The sequence below is a fragment of the Sminthopsis crassicaudata genome, chromosome 4 (assembly GCF_048593235.1).
Source record: "Sminthopsis crassicaudata isolate SCR6 chromosome 4, ASM4859323v1, whole genome shotgun sequence".
NCBI classification, from domain to species: Eukaryota; Metazoa; Chordata; class Mammalia; order Dasyuromorphia; family Dasyuridae; genus Sminthopsis; species Sminthopsis crassicaudata.
Genome location: NC_133620.1, coordinates 455,245,332 through 455,266,025, shown reverse-complemented (window position 1 = coordinate 455,266,025; position 20,694 = coordinate 455,245,332). Strand labels below are relative to the sequence as shown.

At 52.1% G+C, this 20,694-nt stretch overlaps 1 protein-coding gene across 1 annotated transcript in view; it reads left to right on the top strand.

The window, feature by feature from the left end:
* Positions 1 to 14,487, top strand: part of RTN4RL1 (reticulon 4 receptor like 1) — a 130,394-nt gene extending 115,907 nt beyond the window's left edge. The window contains exon 2 of the mRNA XM_074263867.1: positions 12,395 to 14,487. Coding sequence (XP_074119968.1) covers positions 12,395 to 13,731 — 1,337 coding nt within the window. The 3' untranslated portion in view covers positions 13,732 to 14,487. The remainder of the gene's footprint in view (positions 1 to 12,394) is intronic.
* The last annotated feature ends 6,207 nt before the right edge of the window (positions 14,488 to 20,694 follow it).

Genomic DNA, 20,694 nt, shown 5'->3' with positions numbered 1-20,694 from the left:
GTGATGGGCAGGGAATTGGTGTCCCTGCGGACTCCGGGGGTGGGCAGCTTGGGCAGCAGCTTTACCTGCCCTGGTGATTGGTGCAAGAGTGGGAGAAGCCCAGCCTCAGCCCTAATTCCGTTGCCGGTCAGCGAGCTTTGATCGGTTACATGACCCTAGATTGCAGCCATGACCCTGCCTTAGATGCATGTCTGTGGTCACTAGGAGAACTGGACAAGAGGCCACCCTGGGCACACACACAGCTCAGAGCCAGCTTCTCCAGACAATCTATACCAAGAACCCCCTCTGTGACCTCCCCGGAGCCAAGGCCGCCCTCAAGTTTTGGCCATTGCTCTGATTGATGGGAGGAGCTTTCTTTATAACAAGCCTCCAGCACCCATTGGGGCTATTTCCGCTCTTTGGGGCCGAGCAGAGCAAAACTAATCCCTCTTCCATCTGACAGACCTTCAAATTCTGGAAAATCATTCCCCTGGGAATGTTTATGATGTCTTTTATGAACCAATCTTAGGGCTTGTCTTTCTCTGGATTCACTCCAGTTTTCTAAATCTTTCCTAAAATAGTGTCTAGAACTGACCACAATGACCCTGGACATGGTCTAGCCCGGGGCCAAGTACAGTGGGACTATCCTACCCTTGCTCTGGACATCAGGCCTTTTGAATCTTAGCCCTGTATAATATTAGTATCGGGCATAATGTGTCATAATTAGATCTATGGAGTTACATTGGACTCCCACAGATCTTCACATGAACGGGTATCTCTTCGTGTCTCCTTCACTCCTCATTGAGGTTTGTTGCTTGAACCTAGCTCAGGGACTTTACATTTACTCCTATGACATGCATGTCATCTGCCTACAATCAGGTGTCATTTTCAAGCCAATTGATGTTTCTAGAGCCCGTTTCACCTGAAAATGTAGCAAGCCTTCCACCGATAGATGCTGAGGGGACAAGCCATTGAGAGGCTGCTAACCAAACTCCTGGTTGGGTTGGCAGGAAGCAGCGTCTACTGGACACATTCCCAGAACTGGGCCATTGTCATGGGTCAGCCCCCCCAGCCCTCTCCCTTTTGATACCTGGGACATTCTCCTATAGACCTTCCTCCAAGCTGATTTTGAAACATTAAATTAACTACCTTTGGATCTAGAATCAACCAGTGTTGAACCCAACCAATTGTTCTCCTTCTAACCAACATCTTTCTATCTTACCCACACGGATGATAGGATCACAGATTTAGGGTTGCAAGGGGCCTCTGAGGCTATCAAGTCTAGTCTTCCCATTTTACAGATGAAAGAAACTGGGCTCCAGAAAAACAGTGTAATTTGTTAATGTGGAGGGAGGGAGGAAGAGAAGAGAGGGAGATTGGGATTTGAACCCAAGTTTTCTGGGTTCAGCTTGATGGAGCAGTGGATAGAGCTCCAGGTCTGGAGCCCCAATGACTTGAGTTCAATGTTCCTTGAATTCAAATCTGGTCTCAGCTACTTAATAACTGTGTGATCCTGTCCAAGTCACTTCACCCTATTTGTAGAAAACCCCAAATAGGATCAGGAGATTTGGACACACCTGAAAAGTGTTTTGTCTCCTGAAGGCCATTGTTCCAAGGCAGAGAGGCCCAGAGATTTCCTATCATTGACCTTTAGGATAAAGATCCATCTCTACCTGTCTCTAACTACCCATAGGTCTATTTATGGATCTTCATTTCCATCTCTATATCTATCCTCTTTCTGTCTAGCTATCTAGGTATCTGTCTGTCTGTTTCTCTGTTTCTCTAAGTATTTGTTTAGCTATCCGTCTGTCTGTCTCTGTCTGTATCTAGGTACCTGTGTCTCTATCTGCATTTCTCTATATGTCTGTCTTTGTCTCTTTGTCTTTCTAGGTATCTGCCTGGCTAATTTCTGTATGTCTGTCTGTCTGTCTCTAGTATCTGTCGGTATATGTCTGTCTATATTTCTATTTCTGTTTATATGTTTGTCTCTGTCTAGGTTTCAGTCTGTATATCTCTGTCTATCTCTGTTTATATCTGTCTGTCTGTCTCTATCTGTGTGTCTATCTGTCAGATATCTAAATATCTGTTTGTAAGAATGTCTCTAGGTATCTGTCTGTCAATCTTTTGCTTATATGTCTGTCTGTCTCTACCTAGGTATCTGTATGTCTCTGTCTGTCTGTCTGTACAGATATACATCTATACACATGATATAGATATCTGTCTGCTTGTCTCTAGGTATCTATATATCTTGTCTATCTGTCTGTACGTCTATACACATGATATAGATATTTGACTCCATGTCTGTCTATCTGTCTGTCGCTCTCTCTATCTAGGTAACTATCTGTCTGATTCTGCTGATCTGTGTCTGTCTGTCTGTCTCTGTTTATATGTCTGTATGTCTCTATCTAGGTAGCTATCTGTCTGATTCTGCTGATCTGTGTCTGTCTGTCTGTCTCTGTTTATATGTCTGTATGTCTCTATCTAGGTAACTATCTGTCTGATTCTGCTGATCTGTGTCTGTCTGTCTGTCTCTGTTTATATGTCTGTATGTCTCTATCTAGGTAACTATCTGTCTGATTCTGCTGATCTGTGTCTGTCTGTCTGTCTCTGTTTATATGTCTGTATGTCTCTATCTAGGTAACTATCTGTCTGATTCTGCTGATCTGTGTCTGTCTGTCTGTCTCTGTTTATATGTCTGTATGTCTCTATCTAGGTAACTATCTGTCTGATTCTGCTGATCTGTGTCTGTCTGTCTGTCTCTGTTTATATGTCTGTATGTCTCTATCTAGGTAGCTATCTGTCTGATTCTGCTGATCTGTGTCTGTCTGTCTGTCCATCTGTTGCTCCGTCTCTCGCCTCTCGGTGCGAGGAATGCCTCAGAGAAGCCCCCCACTCTGGTGAGTGGGGGAGCGTGGGCAGAGCCTGGCCGAGATCTGGGGGATGCGATGCGCTGCATGCGTTCTGAGGAGGGCGGGGGGGGAGCAGCATCCGAGAAAGGGGGAGCCCACGTGCGCCTTTGCTTTGGGCGGCGAGAGGGGAAGCATGAAAGCTCTCCTCTCCAAGGTTAGTGATTTAAAGCAGGTAAAATGTTTGCACACTAATCAGACGGGTCAACACAGCCATGGCTCAGGTGTTTATTGTGGGATTTAAAGCTGGCCGAGACCTTGAGGGCCTGGCGCTCCAGCCCTTTCCTGTTCCGGATGAGGAAGCCGGAGCTGCACGTGGAAAAGCAGTTCCCCAAGGTCACCCATTGCTGAGAGCCAGAGTTGGGATTTGAACCTGCCCCTCTGACTCCCGAACCAGGCCCTGGCTGGTGCAGCCCGGGGATTCCCACTGAAAGATGCAGCCAAAGAGTGCTTTAAGGCCGAGCGAGCCCCCGGCACTGCCCAGTTGATTTTGAGGTGGGCTATGGCCCTCCATCCTAGTTCTGTGACTTCCTGCAAGCTCTGGGCCTCAGTTTCCTGATCTGTAAGATGTACCAGATGCTCTCTCAGGACCCTTCCTGCTCCAAATCCGGGATCCCACAATCCCAGATGGGCCTCATAGCCCCAGATTCAGCCAGTGAGGGGCAGTTACAGACATTGGGATACAGCTCAGCACAGTGATTTTGGAGCCAGAGAATCTGGTTTGAGTCTGGCTCCACCCTTCGCCTCCCAGACCCTGGGTAAGGGTCATCGCCCCTTTGGGTCTCAGTTTCCTACCTGTAAAGTGAGGGGGTGGGCCCTGAGGCCCCCCTGGCCCTGTTTCTCTGATCCTCGAGGCAGGAGCTGACAAAGGTACAGAATCCCAGCTTCGTGATTATGGTGAGCTCGGAGGCGAGCTAGTCCCTGCCTCACGCAGGAATCACCTCCGTTAATGTCCCTGATAGGACGAGGCTATTTGCCATTCTCCTTATCTCCTGTCCCATCTCCGTGCCCTTCTTTCTGCGTAGAACATCTCCACTCTTCCCATTCTCTGTGTCCTTCAAGGACTGTGTCAAATACTCTGAGGACAGAGGACAATATGTACAAGTTTGGTATCCAGGAAGGAGGTAAGGGAGCCATCCTGGTGATAAGCCAGCTGCAGGCCCTCGGGTGGGCCAAGCTGCCCCGCTTTTCATCAGTCTCATCCGTGCCTTTGACAGGTTATCCCCCTCCGGGGGTGCTCTCCTTCCTCCCCTTCCACCTAGCTCCTTCTATAAGAGTCCCTTCCATGCAGCCATCCCAAGGCAGAAGGGCTATCTCTGGCATCCCCACCCCCTCATTTTGGCTTCTCTCCTGGCCCTGGCCACCCTCTGCTTGAGACCCTTGTCGGGGGGGCGAGAAGGAGACAGAGACAGAGGAGGGTAGAGACATTGAGAAGAGAGAGACAGATAGAAAAGAGACAAACAGAGAAACAGAAACAGAGAAAGAAGAAACAGAGACAAAGAGAGGAGATAGACAAAAGAGGCAGAGGAAACTAGAGAGACAGAGAGAAATACAGAGAAATAAAAAGAGAGAAGAGACAGAGACAAAAAGAGAAAAGAGAAACAGAGGCAGAGAGAGAAAAGAAACAGACAAGAGATAGAAGAGACAGAGACAGGGAGACAGGGAGAGAGAGAGAGAGAGAGAGAGAGAGAGAGAGAGAGGGAGGGAGGGAGGGAGGGAGGGAGGGAGGGAGGGAGGGAGGGAGGGAGGGAGGGAGGGAGGGAGAGAGAGAGAGAGAGAGAGAGAGAGAGAGAGAGAGAGAGAGAGAGAGAGAGAGAGAGAGAGAGAGAGAGAGAGAGAGAGAGATGCACAGAGAAATAAAAAGGAGATAGAAGACACAAAAAGAGACAAGAGACAAAGGGAGAAGAGAGAGGCAGAGGCAGAGAGAGAAGAAACAGAAACAAAGAGACAGAAGGAGATAGACACAGAGAGAAAAGAAACAAAAAGAAGCAGAGATAGGAGATAGAAACAGACAGAGCCTGAGAGACAGACAGATACGTCCTGTCCCAGAGGGATGGAGGTGACCCGAGCACTGGGAGGGAGGTTGTGCCGGCAGAATGTGAGCCCTGCTGCCTCCTAATAATAATTGGTGTTTATAGAGAGCTAGAACGCCCGTCAAGCTCTCCACCTTGTCTCATTGGAGTATAAATCATTCGACACCAGTGTAGTGAGATCTGTCTCTGCAGTCCGAGGACCCAGGTTCGAATCTCAGCTGGGCTGCTCCCTACCCACTGGGTCTGATTTGACTTCCCCCAACCTCAGTTTCTTTCACTGTAAAATGAGAGGGTTAGACCAGATCCAAGTCTCTATCAATGATCCTATGACTCCCATTTTGAAGAATATTAAGAGGAAACTGCAACTCAAAAAGCAAAGTGACGTATAAGAGGCAGATGGGACCTGGGTCTTCCACATTTATTGAATGACTCTTATGTGCCTGGCATTGTGCTGGGTACTGATCTGGAGTCAGGAAGAACTGAGCTCAAATCTTAACTCAGACACTCACTAACTGGAGGATTCTTTGATTTGCCTCAGTTTCCTCATCCATAGAATGGGGATAATAATAGCATCTTTCTCTCAAGGTTTTATGTTTGTATAGTGTTTTGCAAACCTAAAAGTATATAAATATTATATATATATGTATATATATATATAAAGTACATAAATACTAGATATTATTATTATTTTTATTATTCCTGCATTGTTATAGGCCAGGCCTGAATGAAATGAGATACTTGACAGTTAATAAAAGATTTACCGAATTTGGGTGGAGAGGGGTCTTTCTTGTCTCCATGAAGGTCAGGGTAGCTGGCAGGGTGCGCTGGCTGAGGGAGTCCTGATTCCTCTCCGGGGTTGGCCTTTGATGTCCTTAGGGATGCTGCCATGCTGAGCCTCAATCCCGTCTTCAGTTGGGCTTCCCTGCCTTTTAGGGGGGAAATAATAATCCCTTATCCAGCCTACACACTAGAGACTTGCTCTAGAAGTCATTGTTCCTACCACAGGGTGATTCAGCGCATTCGTAGGAGAGAAAACTTGCCATTTACACCAGAGAAGAAGTACAGAGTGATTTAGAGAGGGACATTTAACAGGGGGAATCAAGGATGACCTCTGGGAAGAGGCGGCCTTTGAGCTGAACTTAAATGGGGGCTGGAGGTTGGAAGAGGAAGAAGCTGCCACAAAGGGCCCCAGCCTTGTACAAAGCCGCTGAGACGGGAAGAGCGTTCTGTACAGGGAACAGTAGGTAGGCCCATTTGGCTGAAAATTTGAGTGTAGGAGGAAGAGTAATATGTAAATTCTCTTGGAAAGCTAGGTCGGAGCCAACTTGTGGAAGGCTTTAAATGCCAGATACAGGAGTTTGTATCTTATTCTTTAAAGGCAACAGGGAGCCATTGAAGCTACTTGAGCAGATGAGTGACCCAGTCAGAGCAGCCCTTTAGGAGCGTGGGTTTCTTAAACAAGGGATAGGTAAACCTTGACCTTGGGGAGTTGTCCTGGACTGGAAGCTACAAACAAACGGTCCCGGGTGACCAGAGGGGCAGATCGTCCACCTTTCTGAGTCTCGGTTCCCATGATCACAGTCCATCTCATAAGGTTAGTGACTTTTTCCTTTTCTGAAAGCTTCCAAGGCTTGCAAAGCATTGGATAAAAGTTTTTGTTGTTCACATTCGGAGTTTTCCTGGCAAAAATACCGGTGTTTGCCGTTTCCTTTCCCAGCTCATTTGACAGAGGAGGAGAGCGAGGCGGACTGGGTTAAGGGACTGGCCCAAGGTCACCCCGCAGTGTCTGAGACCGGATTTGAATTCCCAGCACTGACTCTCTGCGCCATTCCGTGCCGGGATTGTGGGACCTTTCTCTGTGTTTTCAGTGCTTAGCACAGTGTCTGCTACGTAGTAAACACTCAATAAATGCTTGTTAATTGATTGATTGTTCTGTAAGAGGAGTTTCATTGGACAGATGCAGGGATGAATGAAAGAACGAAAAAGCTTTTATTGCGTTCACGCGCACCAGCTCTCCGTTAAGCAAAAGGAAAAGCGGGGCCAACTCCTGCCCTCTGGGAGCTTGCGATGTGGCGGCGGTTGCGGGGAGAGGCCGAGGGATGCGGAGGCGCTTCCCATTCAGGGACAAAGGCAGACTTGGGGGGCGGCGAGGAGGCTTTTGTGGACATGGCTGGAAAGGGGCAGCTAGGGGGCGCAGTGGACAGAGCACCAGCCCTGAAGTCAGGAGGAGCCGAGTTCTAATCTGACTCAGACACTTAACACGTCCTAGCTGGGTGACCCTGGGCAAGTCACTTAACCCCAGCCTCAGGGGGGAAAAAAAGGAAATGGTTGGAAAGCAGGGCTCGACCACCTTCCAGGTCTTTCCAGCCCTGTATCAGACCGTGAAGTAGAGGAGGGCAGGGCCCGGACTTGGGGATCTTTCCTCTCCCCAGTGACCAGCCCGGGGCTCCGGTAGCCGGGCGGCGCTTATTGTTCCTCGAATTGCATTGTCCGTGTCTGCGGAAGGAGCTTGAGCTCCGCGGACACTGCTCGGTCTCTGGTCTGGCCCAGGGGGGAGCGACCGCCTCGAGGGCTGATTAGCTGCCAGTGACTGGAGGTCTCCCAGCAAGGACCGCGGGGGGCGAGCCTTGGGGAGGGCTCGGAGCGGGGCTGCTCGGAATGGATGACCTTGAAACGCACTTGCGGCTGTGTGTGTCCTAGGAGACGGCTGCGTCGGATTTGGTGTCAGCTGGTATGGATTCAAATCCTGACAGCTTTGTGGTTTGCCCTGGTGTGTGTGTGTATGTGTGTGTGTGTGAGTGTGTGTGTGTGTGTGTGTGCGAGTGTGTGTGTGTGTGAATGTGAGTGTGTGTGTATGTGAGTGTGTGTATGTATGTGTGAGTGTATGTGTGTGAGTGTGTGTGCGAGTGTGTGTGAGTGTGTGCATGTGTGTGTATGAGTGTGTGTGAGTGTGTGTATGTATGTGTGAGTGTATGTGTGTATGTGAGTGTGTGTGAATGTGTGTGTATGAATGTGTGTGTGTGAGTGTATGTGTGTATGTGAGTGTGTGTGAGTGTGTGTGAGTGTGTGTATGTGTGTGAATGTGAGTGTGTGTGTATGTGAGTGTGAGTGTATGAGTGTGTGTGAGTGTGTGTGAGTGTGTGTATGTGTGTGTGAATGTGAGTGTGTGTGTGAGTGTGTGTGTGTGAGTGTGTGTGTATGAGTGTGTGTGTATGTATGTGTGAGTGTGTGTGTGTATGTGAGTGTGTGTGAATGTGTGTATGTATGTGTGAGTGTGTGTGAGTGTATGTGAGTGTGTGTGTGTGAGTGTGTGTATGTATGTGTGTATGTGAGTGTGTGTGAATATGTGTGTGTGCGAGTGTGAGTGTGTCTGTATGAGTGTGTGTGAGTGTGTGTATGAGTGTATGTGTGTGAGTGTGTGTGTGTATGTGAGTGTGTGTGTGTGCGAGTGTGTGTGTGAGTGTATGTATGTGTGAGTGTGTATGTGTGTGAATGTGTGTGTGAGTGTGTGTGAGTGAGTGTGTATGTGAGTGTGTGTGAGTGAGTGTGTGTGTGTGTGTGTGTGTGTTTGCGCGCGCGCGCCAATCCGGGCTCCGCCACTAAGAGCCTGGGACTTTGGGCAAACTGCTGACCCTCAGTTTCTCGGGTTGTAAAATCGGGGCTTTGGAAGATCTCCAAGGCCCCTCCCAGCTCGGAAGCAGTTGAGGGGGAGGGCGGGAGCTGCCCGATGTTCCTCCCCCGCCCCGCCCTGCTCCGTCCCCGGCCCGGCCGCCCCCAGAAAAGCCCGCGCTGCCCCCCAGCTTCCCGAAGCTGCGAGTTGGCCGCCTTAACCCGATTATGCACAGAGCCAATGATCTGCGATGATTTTTATGGGCTGGAAACGTTCGGTTGGCGGGAGCGGGGGACGGCGGGCGGGGGGAGGGGGACGGGAAGCAGCTGTCACTCTCTGGGAGCCCATAACTCCCAACAGCTGGGAGCTGTCACTTATTTACGAGCCCGTTTGCAGCAAACGAGGGGGGCGGCAGCGGGAGCCGAGAGGCCCACAGCGGAGGGCAGGGCCTGGAGCCGGCGGGGCCGAGCACAGGGGGGGAGAAAGGGAGGGAGGCCGGGGGGAAGGATGGAGGAGAGGATAAAAGGAGGGAAGAGTGCTGGAAGGAAGGGTGGGAGGGAAGGATGGAGGGAAGGAAGGAAGGATAGAAGGAGAGAAGGATGGAGGGAAGGAAGGAAGGATAGAAGGAGGGAAGGATGGAGGGAAGGAAGGAAGGATAGAAGGAGGGAAGGATGGAAGGATGGAGGGAAGGAAGGAGAGAAGGAGGAAAAGATGGAAGCAGACAGAGGGGAGAACAATAAGGTTTGGCCCCTGCCCCTCACCCTGGCACCCCGCACCTTCCGGTCTGCCGGGGCTGGCCCTCCCTGGGAAGGTCGTTGTGCCCGATGAGAGCCCCAGAGATCCCAGGAAGGGAAAAGAAGGTGGGGGTGGGGCGGGGAGTGCCACTGGCTCAATATCTTCCATCCAAGGAGAGAGGATGGACAGCTTTCCCAATCATGAGGGATACCAGGGAGAACTCAGGGGCTCAGATACTCAAGTCCCCAGCTCGGTCCGTCCCATGGACACAGCATGGGGGGGATGGGGAGGAAAGGAACCGGATGGCTTTTTGGAATGGTTCTTCCGCCCCCGCCCCCATTAGGCTGGGATGGTATCATCGAGCACCAGGGGTGGGCACGGGGCAGCCTTCCTGAGGGAGCCCTTAGGGAAGGAGGGCAGACAAGCAGAGACCCCTAGCAATGGCTGCAGTTAGCCCCCACCAGGCCTGATTCCGTGTGACCCTGAGTCCCCTAATTTGCCTCCCAGAAGCCGCTGACTTGCGCCGGACGTGGGAGTCCCCTGTTCCAGTGAAGTTCCTGCCCATCCCCTTCTATAAATGCACAGATCTTAAATGTCAGAACTCGGAGAGAGCCGTGAGGGGGAGATACGGAGAGCTAGATCCGGAGTCGGCAAAACCTGTGCTCCAGGCAGTTATTCATTCATTCATCCAACATTTATTAGACACCAAAGAATTGCCAGGAGTGAAGCAGGCACTGGAGAGACAGGCAAAAACTAGCGTCCCCAGTGGCGTTAACACATACACGGAGAGGGACGGACGTTCACGGAGGAGAGACTCCGGGTAAAGAAACTCCCTTCAACACTGCAGGCAGCCGCCCGCTCTGAGAACTAAGAGAAACTGAGGTTTCCCATCGTACACGGCCGACCCGGGCCTGGAACAAAGTTCTTCCCAGCTCCACGGCCGGCCCTTCCCCACTCAGACAAGGCCGACCCAAAGCCGTTTCCGCGGAAGAACGCTGATTAGCACGAGGACGGGGGCGGAGTTAGAGCAGAGCCTTGAAGGAGGGCTAGGGATCCCTGGGCAGGGGGGAGTGCAGTCCCGGGACCTGGAGCCTCATCTCCGCCAATGAAACCCTTAATTCCAGGCGTGGCATTTGTGGCAAATAGAGCCACACGTGGAGTCCGGCAGGGCAGAGTTTAGGGCCTGGCGACAAGAACTAAATAAATGCCGGGGGTTCTCATCGTGAAATGGAGATGGATGTCACACTCCAGCCCTTCCCACCTCCCCGGGCCCCTCAAAGGCTTCTGCGCCTTCTGACCCGCCATTGAACGCGAGCTGCTCTTATGTTATTCGCGCTGGGGTGGGGGATGGAGAGTGAGACAAAGGTCCTGAAAGCCACCCCTTTCCCCCCCCCCAAGCTGCCTAAGGAGGAAATTCTGTGGAGAGAAAGCGCCCTCCTTCATTAATAATGCAATGGGAGGAGATCTCCACTTACACTGACCGCTGATCCACCCTAGAAAGGAGTAGGTAATGATGAACATTTGTAATGAGGCTGGGCTAATAATGAGCGTAGGGCTATTATCAGACCACAGGCTGGACACATCCGAAAATAAATTATTTTAAGGATCCATTAACGAATGCCTAATTAATGCCCAATTAGGGAAAGAGCTACAGAGGAAGTGCTCTGGACAGGGGCAAGTGCTCATCACAGCCAGGGCCAGCGAGGAGGCTGAGCATCCGGGGAAATGGAGCGCTGGGGCACGGCCCATTGGGGTCAGGGAGCATGGGAAGGGAAAACAAAGGCTAAGATGGGGAGGGGAAAGTGGCCCAGGGGAAAGTGGGAGAGGCAGTAGCGTCAGGGACGCTGGGAGACAGCAGCTGTTTCTGAGGGTCAGCCATCCTCCATCCCTGCTAGTGGTAAGCACCCTCCTGTTCATCTGGGCTCCCCCATCTTTTCTGCTCCTTTAACATTCTTCCCCTGATTTATTTGTGACCAAGGATGAGCCCCGGGGGCTGGCAATGGGGCCAGGAGTCAGCTGGGGTGGGGGGCTCCTGCCAGGCTTAGAAGTCATGGGGACCAGCAGCTTCATCTCCATGGCTTTGGCCTATTTCTCGCTCCTCAGGGGCCCTGTTCTCCTCCATCCTCACCCTAACGTTCGCATAGCTGAGACTATGGATGGCCTGCTTCTCCTCAATCACAAAGGGACCACCTGCAGAGGCTTCAGATGGGGACTGAGGGTGGAGGAAGAGGGGAATAATTAAGGGACAATTCTCTGCTCAGGCCTTTCCCTTCCCACCCCAGAAACTAAGAGAGATGCTGGGGACGGACTGGATCCCATGATTATTAAGCGTCCTTCTCCATCTTAGCTTCTGCAGCCCTGAGACTTCCCCACAAGGCTAAAGGCTGGAGAATTGTTCACAAGGAGCCTTGGGCCTGGTGGAGAGGCCTGGTGCCTTACCCATTTCAGCGTGGGGTGGGCACATCTGGTCCATGCCCACCTTCGGAAACCTGTATCTTCTTTCTCTCATGTTTCCTCCATTTTACCTGACGGCCAAGTTCCCGCCTAGCTCAAACCTCTGACCACCTCCCGCCCCATTTGGGGACTCTGGGCACTAAAGCAAAGGAAGGATAGGCCCGATGACTTAAATGTGGGCAAGTGAGCGCTAAGTAACTGAGCCAGTGCCCGGGGCAAGAGGGTAGGTTCTCCGGGAAGGGAGCTCCGTACCTCTCCGCGCCCCCACACCCGCAGGGGAGTCCAGCTCCCCGCCCTCAGTTATCCATACTTTCCCTGCCCTCAGGCCCCCACACCTTTCCCCGTCCTCTCCCAAGCCCCGCCCTCAGGCCCCCCCCTTCTCCGCCCTCAGGCCCTCTCTACCTTCCCGGCCCTCTCCCGTCCCTCCTCCTGCAGTCAGCCCCCTCTACCTTCCCGCCCTCTCCCGAGCCCCGCCCTCAGGCCCCCTCTACCTTCTTAGTCCTCCCAGCCTCCACTCTTCGGCCCCCTCTACTTTCCCGGGTCTTTCCAGTTCCTCCGCCCTCAGGCCCCCCGCCTTCTCCGCCCTCAGGCCCTCTCTACCTTCCCGCCCTCAAGCCCCCTCTCTCTTTCCTGCCCTCTCGCGAGCCCCCTGACCCGGCTCTCGTGTCTCGGCACAGGTCACTATGTGAAGTTGTTCCTGGTCCTTTGCGGTCTGGAGCTCCAGGCGGGCGTGGGCTGCCCGGTGGACTGCGTGTGCTACCCCGCGCCCATGACGGTCAGCTGCCAGGCGCACAATTTCGCCGCCATCCCCGAGGGCATCCCCGAGGACAGCGAGCGCATCTTCCTGCAGAATAACCAGATCGGCTTCCTGCTCCCCGGCCACTTCAGCCCCTCCATGGTCACCCTGTGGATCTACTCCAACAACATCACCTTCATCGACCCCGACACCTTCCGGGGCTTCGTGCACCTGGAGGAGCTGGACCTCGGGGACAACCGGCACCTGCGCACGCTGGCGCCCGAGACCTTCCAGGGCCTGGCCAAGCTGCACGCGCTCTACCTGTACAAGTGCGGCCTGGGCTCCCTGCCTGCCGGCATCTTCGGCGGCCTCCACAACCTCCAGTATCTCTACCTGCAGGACAATCACATCGAGTTCCTCCAGGACGACACCTTCGTGGACCTCGTCAATCTCAGCCACCTGTTCCTCCACGGCAACAAGCTCTGGAAACTCACCCACAACACCTTCCGGGGCCTGGTCAACCTGGACCGGCTGCTCCTGCACGAGAACCAGCTGCAGCTGGTGCAGCCGCGGGCCTTCCACGACCTGCAGAGGCTCACCACCCTGTTCCTCTTCAACAACAGCCTCTCCGAGCTGCAGGGGGACTGCCTCACCTACCTGGGCGCCCTGGAGTTCCTGCGCCTCAACGGCAACCCCTGGGACTGCGGCTGCCGCGCCCGCTCGCTGTGGGAATGGCTGCGGAGGTTCCGGGGCTCCAGCTCCAGCGTGCTCTGCGCGTCCCCCGAGCCCATGCAGGGCCGGGACCTGAAGCTGCTCCAGGCCCACGACTTCAGGAACTGTACGGGGGCTGAGTCCCTGCACCAGCTCAAATCGCACACCCTCAGCACCACGGACCGGGCGGCGCGCAAGGAGCACCACCCCGCCCACCCCAAGGAGAAGGGCCCCCAGCCCGGCCCGCACGGCCCCCCGCCCGGCGCCCGCCCGGGCCCCCGGAAGCCCGGCAAGAACTGCACCAGCTACAGAAACCGCAACCAGATCTCCAAGGCCGGGCCCGGGGGCGCCCGCAAAAATGGCCACGAGCTCCCGGACTACGTGCCCGACTACCACCACAAGTTCGGCTTCGACATGATGCCCACGGCCCGCCCCAAAAAGAAGGGCAAGTGCGCCCGGAGGACCCCCATCCTGTCGCCCAGCGGCGTGCAGCAGGCCTCCCGGGGCAGCGCTCTCCGGGCCTCGCTCCTGGCCTGGATCCTGGTGCTGGCGGTCACCCTGCGCTGACGGCCGGGGGGGAGGGGCGGCTGGCGCGGGGCACTGCCACCTATCTACAAAGGAACAGAATTTCTTTTTTCTTTTTTTCTACGCGGAGGATTTGCCGGTTCCGGGGAAAGCATGGCGGAGGCTTCGGTCGGCCCACCGCCCGGTGGATTATCCAGCCCGAACTGTACAGCCCCCACGGTGGAAGGGGATCAGAGGCGTTACCAACCCAGCTGCCACCAATGGCCCAGCACCCACTGAAACTGCCAACCCAAGGGAGGAGATCAAAAAACAACATCAAAAAAGACACAGGCTAATCCTCCATTAGCAACAACTGGACACACACAGACGGGAGCTGGGCTCGCTACCAAATCCTGTCATTTTAAAGGGGTCCGAAAGGCCCCCACCCTTCTGGGACGGAGCAAGACATCGCGAGAGAAGTCCCGAGCGGGCCCACGCCTCCCGCGCGCCCCCCTTGGCCCCCCTTCGGCCCCGAGGGGCCCGGGCCGCGCGCACTTCCTGTGTCTCAGGCAAGGCCGGCCTTGGAGCTGGAACGCTGGGCTCCGAGGAGCCGCTACCAAAGGAAAGGTTGTGGGGGGCCGGCATTCCGAACTTCCCAGAAGCACTTGCAGGAGGTGGGGCTCCCTAACTGTTCACTTATATATATACTCTCTCTCTTTCTATATATATAAATGCACAGGCCCTCCCCCTTCAGTTATCGAACTGTACATCTTATATCATGTTTATAAACTATATGGAAATGATACCTGCTGAAACTAAGGATTGTATTGGTGAATTTTTAGTGGGGAAAAAGTTCTACGAAATTTTTTTTTTTTTGGTCTAGAAAAACTTGGTAGCCATACTTATAAAACCGGACCCTGGCTCTGTCCAAGGTTTGGGGGGGGGGGTTGTGGAGGGATTGGAAGGTGGCAAGAGGCGCTTCAGGGGACCAATGTTCTTAGTGGCTTAGGGCACTTTTTATATGCAATGAATTCCCATCTACCTCCCCTCCCCCAACACCCCCTCACACCTCCTGGAGCAACTTCTGTGCCCGGAGGGGAAAGAAAATCCAACAGCTTGTGGGCTTCCTAATGAACCAGGCCCCTAGGGAAAGAATTGAGTGAGGAGGGGGAAAGGAAAAGGCTTGTTTTGTTTATCAACTGAAGAGTGAAGCCGTTTTAAACAGTGTTAGTCCAACAGGTGTGGACAGTGTAGCTAGCTTAGAATTCACCAATGAGTTGAGCAAGAGAAGAGGGGCTTAAAGACTAACCCAATGGTGGCTGTCCTTAAAAAGCATCACACAGGAGGGCAGGGAGACCATCATCGTCCAGCATCACTGTGCTGAGTCCTGGGGAGAGAGCGGAGGCAAATGTGGGCCCTGCCCTCAAGGAGCTTACATTCTATTGGGGAGGAGAAAATGCAAATGACTACATTCAAGATGAGTAAGTCCTGGGAATCCCTTCCCTGGAGGGAAGGTCCAGTGGGGACCTAGCGGGACAGAGCCCAGGAAGAGGGGCCTTCACTCTTGCACTGCTTGAGACTTTATATGTCTCCTGATGAATAGACTAAGGAGCTTTAGGATCAGGAATACTGAATGGATAACCCGCCATAGCTAAGAGATGGGGAAAGGAATAAAAGGTAGGATAACTGCATTCAAGATGAGTAAGTCCTGGGAGTCATCTTGGGGGAAGGCTCTAGCAGTAGTGGGGACCTCAGATACCGGCCTAGCACTCAAGGGGTCCCTGCAGGACAGAGCCCAGGAAGAGGGGCCTTCACTCTTACTCTGCTTGAGACTTGCTATGTCTCCTGATTTACAGACTAAGGAGATTTTAGGATCAGGAATACTGAATGGAAAAACCTGCCATAGCTAGGAGATGGGGAAAGGAATAGCATGAGGATAGAGCTTGAGGGTCCATTTCTATCCTTGACCCCAATACCCGGTGGAAGCGTCCCCCTACTCCCTAGCACAGCCCCACCTCCCCATCACCACCCTGTCCCCGAAACATGAGGGTTGATGATATTTTTCTGCATTTTGCACAAACAGCAAACACAAATTTCCCCATCAGAGAGGGTGTGAGAGGAAAGAAACACTGAATCCAATTAGGGAGAGAAAAACAATAAAAAAAATTTATCTTGGACAAGAAAGGTCTGTTTTTCATTTCCTAACCCAACATTCCTGAAGGAGTGACAGATCTCTGGGCTTCTGTGGGGCCTGCAGAGCCTGGGCACAGCTCTGAGAAAAAATGGCACGTTTGCTGGTGGATCGGAGACGTGTGGAACAGGGGCACGTTGACTCATAGGGACAGCAAGAGAAGGAAGGGGAAAAAAAGAGAAAAACCACTTGTTCTCCAGATCTTCCCTCGCACAGAACATGATTCACTCCCCACTCGCTGCCTGAGCTGGATCGGCACTGCTTCTGCTGAACAGGCTGGTCCTGATTCCTCTCTGGCCTGTTCCCAGAAGCCCCGGGACCAGCTGGCTCTGCTGCTGAGGCTCCTGGACTCCAGAGGGTGTCCATGGCTAGCAGGGGACAGCCACGTCCTGGGGCAACGGGGGCTCTTTTAGGAGGCTGAGTAGGAAATCTTGGAAAAAGCCTAGGGGGGTGAGGGAGGGAGAGAGTCCTCTTATATAGGTTCAAGGATAGGTGCTTCCAAGGCTAAAGGCTTCAGAGAAAAGAAAAGATACCCAAAGACAAGGGCAGGAGGAACTAGTTTGCCTCAGCTCTGGCTATTAGCCTTCCACTAAAGGGAGACCCAAAGAGCCAGGACAAATAATCTACAGTCTTTAATCACCCCCCTGAGAATCCCCCGTGTTCTAACCGGTGGCAGAGCAACAGTCCTGCCATCCCTTACAACCAGAGGATATTGTTACGTTCCTGATTTCATTTCCAACTTTGGACATCAAAGCCCTCTGTGGGAAAATGAAGGCTATAAGCACTTTATTAATTTTTTTAAAAAGACTCGGTAAGTCCTGTAATATGAAAAGTGAAATGTCAGTACAAGGGATGCTAATGTTTTATAAATGACCCAGCTCCACCAAGCCGGCCGGCTCTCGTGGCCGAATGTTATTAGAGGTGAGGCAGTGGGGCCCAGAACCCGAGTTATATTTTTAGTAGCTTTTCCTCTAAAAGGGAGCGGAAATAAAGTCAACTCCTCTGTGTATTACATCACTTGTCAGTCAATAGCTTACATTCTCAACAGTGAGAGGACTGCCAACAAGCCCAAGGAGGATGACAAAGTGGTTGATAGGGTAGGGCCCAGCGCCCACCATTCTGGGGGCTTCTTCCTCCGGGCTGCCACCCTCTTCTGCTCTTGGTGTGGGCCCTAGCTTGGCTGCCTGGGGCAGGACTCTGAGCCGACAGCTTGGGGTTCCCGAATCTGGATCCATCAGGACCCCCTCAAAATTCTCCCAGCTGTGGTGTTCTGGCCCCCCTCTCTCTACCTCCTCCTGGTATCTGAAGCTTTCTTTTTCCCACCTTTTCCCTCATTAGACAGCATAAAAGGGAGCTTGGATAGTGCTGGGGAAGGTCTTGGAGGCCATAGGCCCCTCAGAGCCATAGGTCGAAAGGTCCAGGAGCTTCCCTCTTCGGCCGTCCATAGCTCTGCCCATTTCCTCCTGGGGCCTAGCTCGGTTGTGGGATGCCCCTCACCTCGGTTCCATATGCATAGGAGTACACCGGCTCCACCCCTTCCCCTCCCTGGTACTTGGCAGCATTTCACCATCAATACTTCCATCTTCTCTTTAGCCAGAGCCTTCCACCTGGGCCAACCAATCGGGACTGCTCCCCAGAAACCCATGCGGGCCAGAGCCCCATTCCCAGACACCTGCTGCTTCTCAAAGTGGAGCTTGCTAACGACTCTCTCTTTGAAGAGTCCTCTGGCTCCCTTTGCTTCCCCCCAGGTGACCACCCATCAAAGGCACTTGTGTGTCTGCCAGCCTCCCTGGCCCCCTTATCAAGAATAGGATAAATAAGAGCACCCAAAGCCCTTCCCAGGAATACCCTGGATTCCTCTTCTGCTCAGTGCTGTCTGCCACTTGGGAGCCAGGCCCCAAACTGCCCCTGGCTGATGTCTGACTCGACTGAGCATCTTCCATGGAGCTGAGGGCAAGGCAGCACTGCCTTGTGGGAGATTCAGAGGGGTGAGATCTGTGGGACCTGCAGGCTCTGTGAGGTGAGAAGACCTGAGCAAAATGGGTAATAATACAAAGTTGCCTTGACAAATGCCCGAGGCATTTAGGAGGGTGAATCCGGCTGGCAAGAAAGAAGGAGGAGGTCCCACTTGGGCTGGACCCTCAACATCACCTTGTGTTCCTGGCGAGAGAAAAGACATAACAAAGACCCAGAGGGAGAACGTGTGTGCTAGGGGTGGGAAGCAGGGAACCGAGGCTCCTGGCTAGAAGGAAAAGGTGAAACTGGGAAGGGCATTGAATGCTAAGCAGGCTCGCCTATGTCCTGTCAGCCTACCATCAGCCACCATCCTCGATACTATGAAGTCACTGTCAAGAGCCTCCAACAGGAGTCCATCAACATGTTTGTTTGCTTTTTTAACTCAATTTTATTTTCTGTTCAAATTCTCTGAGGAGGCAGGAAAAATAAAAGCCATTATAAATATGGATGGACGTGACAAACAAATTTCATTAGCCATGTTTTGGAGACATGGTCTAGGAGAAGCCTGTTCACTGGGGCTGGTTAGAGCAGAGTCTGTGTGGGGAAGTAGATAGAGAGCTGGATCTGGAGCCAGGAAGCTAATCATCACAGTGAGCTTTGATTATAATATATATTACATCTATGTTATTATAGAGTGCTTTAAGATTTGTAAAACACTATAGAGACATTATTATTATTATTATTTGGTGAGGCAATTGGGATTAAGTGACTTGCCCAGGATCACACAGCTAGTAATTGTCTGAGGCTGGATTTTGAATTCAAGCCCTGACTTCAGGGCTGGTCCTCTATCCACTGCACCATTGAGTGCCCCCACCCCTATATATATTTTTGCTCTTTACAACAATCGCCTTATAAAGTAGTGCACAAATTTGCTTAAAAAAAATTGATAACTGTGTTTTGATACAATGGATTTCCTTTGGAATTCCCTGCATTTTATTTTATGCATTTAAAAACATTATTCCCATAAGGGGTCCGTCAGACCACCAAAGGGGTCCATTACACAGCACAAGTTGATTTAAAACCTCCTCTCTCTCTCTCTCCCTCTCTCTTTATTGAGCCCCTGAGAGGGCCTAAGCTGCTGCTGCAGCTGCTGAAGCCTATAGGGTGCCTCAAGAGGGAGGGGGGCATTGATTTAAGAGGTGCACAGCCCTGGAGTGGCGATAGAGAAAATGGGAGCCATCTCCCTAGAAGGGGGATGGAGGATAGCCCCTGACCTGATTTTGGGTGTTCAGGCCTAAAAGAAAAGTGGCCTCTAAATGGAAAGGCACTGACTACAGCTAGAAGTCGTGTGGTCTGAACATTCATTTTGGACCATCGGCAATAAAACAACAGGGTTCTTTCCCTTCTCCCACTTCTCAGGGGTGCAGCCGAGTTTGGAACCCGGGAGATTGTCTCCCTCTTCCCTAAAGGGCTTTAATGGGCTCAGTCATTCCCTATGTTTATCTCCCTCCTGTGTGAGTCTTCCCCAACCCCAGCTCCAGCCCCATCTTTCCTCTCTTTGAAAAGTCAGCCTCTAAATAGCTGTTTAACCAATCAGCCATTACTCTATCCCATGTCACCAATTCCCTACCATCAGTTCGTAATGGGCCAATTTTCCCTTTTACCTTCTGTCTGCTCAGAGAATATCTCAAGAACCTTTGATTGTGCGTTAAAATATCCTCTGCAATTCCTTGTTCAATATCTCTTTCTGCTCCTCTAATTGTCCCTTTTAACTCCCTACTCCTTCTGTATAAATCTTCCCATCCTCCTCCTTTTCAGGCTGTTAATAAATACAAGTTCTAAAAAAATATACATAAACATCCATTGTTGGTTAAATAACTCACAGCGAATCTAAGCCACCATCCATTTAGAATTATTGCTCTGCATAGAGAAATCTTCAGTGCAGCCGGATGCCCACCTGCCTTCCCCGAGTCCTTGCCTGACTCTGGTCATGGGGCTGCTGGAAAAGAGGGAACTTAATGTTCCCACAAAGGCCGCCTGGTGAAGGGGGACAAGGATGTCCCAGGGGTGCCTCTTATAGCCGAGTGGAGAAGGGCAAGAAGTAGGTGTCCCACTGCCAGGAAAGGCTCTGGATGAGTGAGGGGCTTAAGCTGACAAGGGCCTTGTTCGGAAACAGCAGATAATTTGAGGTCTTCAAGTTTGCTGGTTAAAAAGCCTCTTACCTTAAAATAAAATCACCCCCCCCTTACTTATAAGACCCAGTTTGTAGCCTCTTGTTCATTCCTCATTAGCCATAAGCACTAAATAGCCGGGAGTTTTTAGGGAGTTTTTTGTGTTATTTTAGGGAAATGGGCATCTATTCCAAGGGGCTACTGCATGGGGCCATCTTACCTCACCACCGAAGAGCTGTGCTAAGGTCACGGTACCCCTGAAATCAAGGCCCCCCCACAATAATTCCCCCCCCCGTCCCTCTCCAGAGGCACCCCACAGACCTTGGCAGCTGCAGCTGCAGCTTATGCCCTCTCAGAGTCTCTGTAAAGTGAGAGGGAGAGGGAGATATATTAAACTCTTCAATCTCTGTAAGTGTCTTTTCCCAGGAGACAGACGCTAAGGAAGAAGGAAATGTGAATGCCCAAGTACAGCACAGGTACAGGAGTCATTTGGAGGCAGTCAGCCCTGGGTCACCTCTCCAGTGTGTGTGTGTGTGTGTGTGTGTGTGTGTGTGTGTGTGTGTTGAGGGGGGATGTCCAAAATGAAACTACCTTCTTTCAAAGAGATATGCCCCCCCAAAAAAATCCTTAGCTGCTCACTTCCACTAAAACTGGAGGTTCTTAACCTTTTCAGGGAGCACAAAGCTCCTTGAAGCCTATGGACCCTTT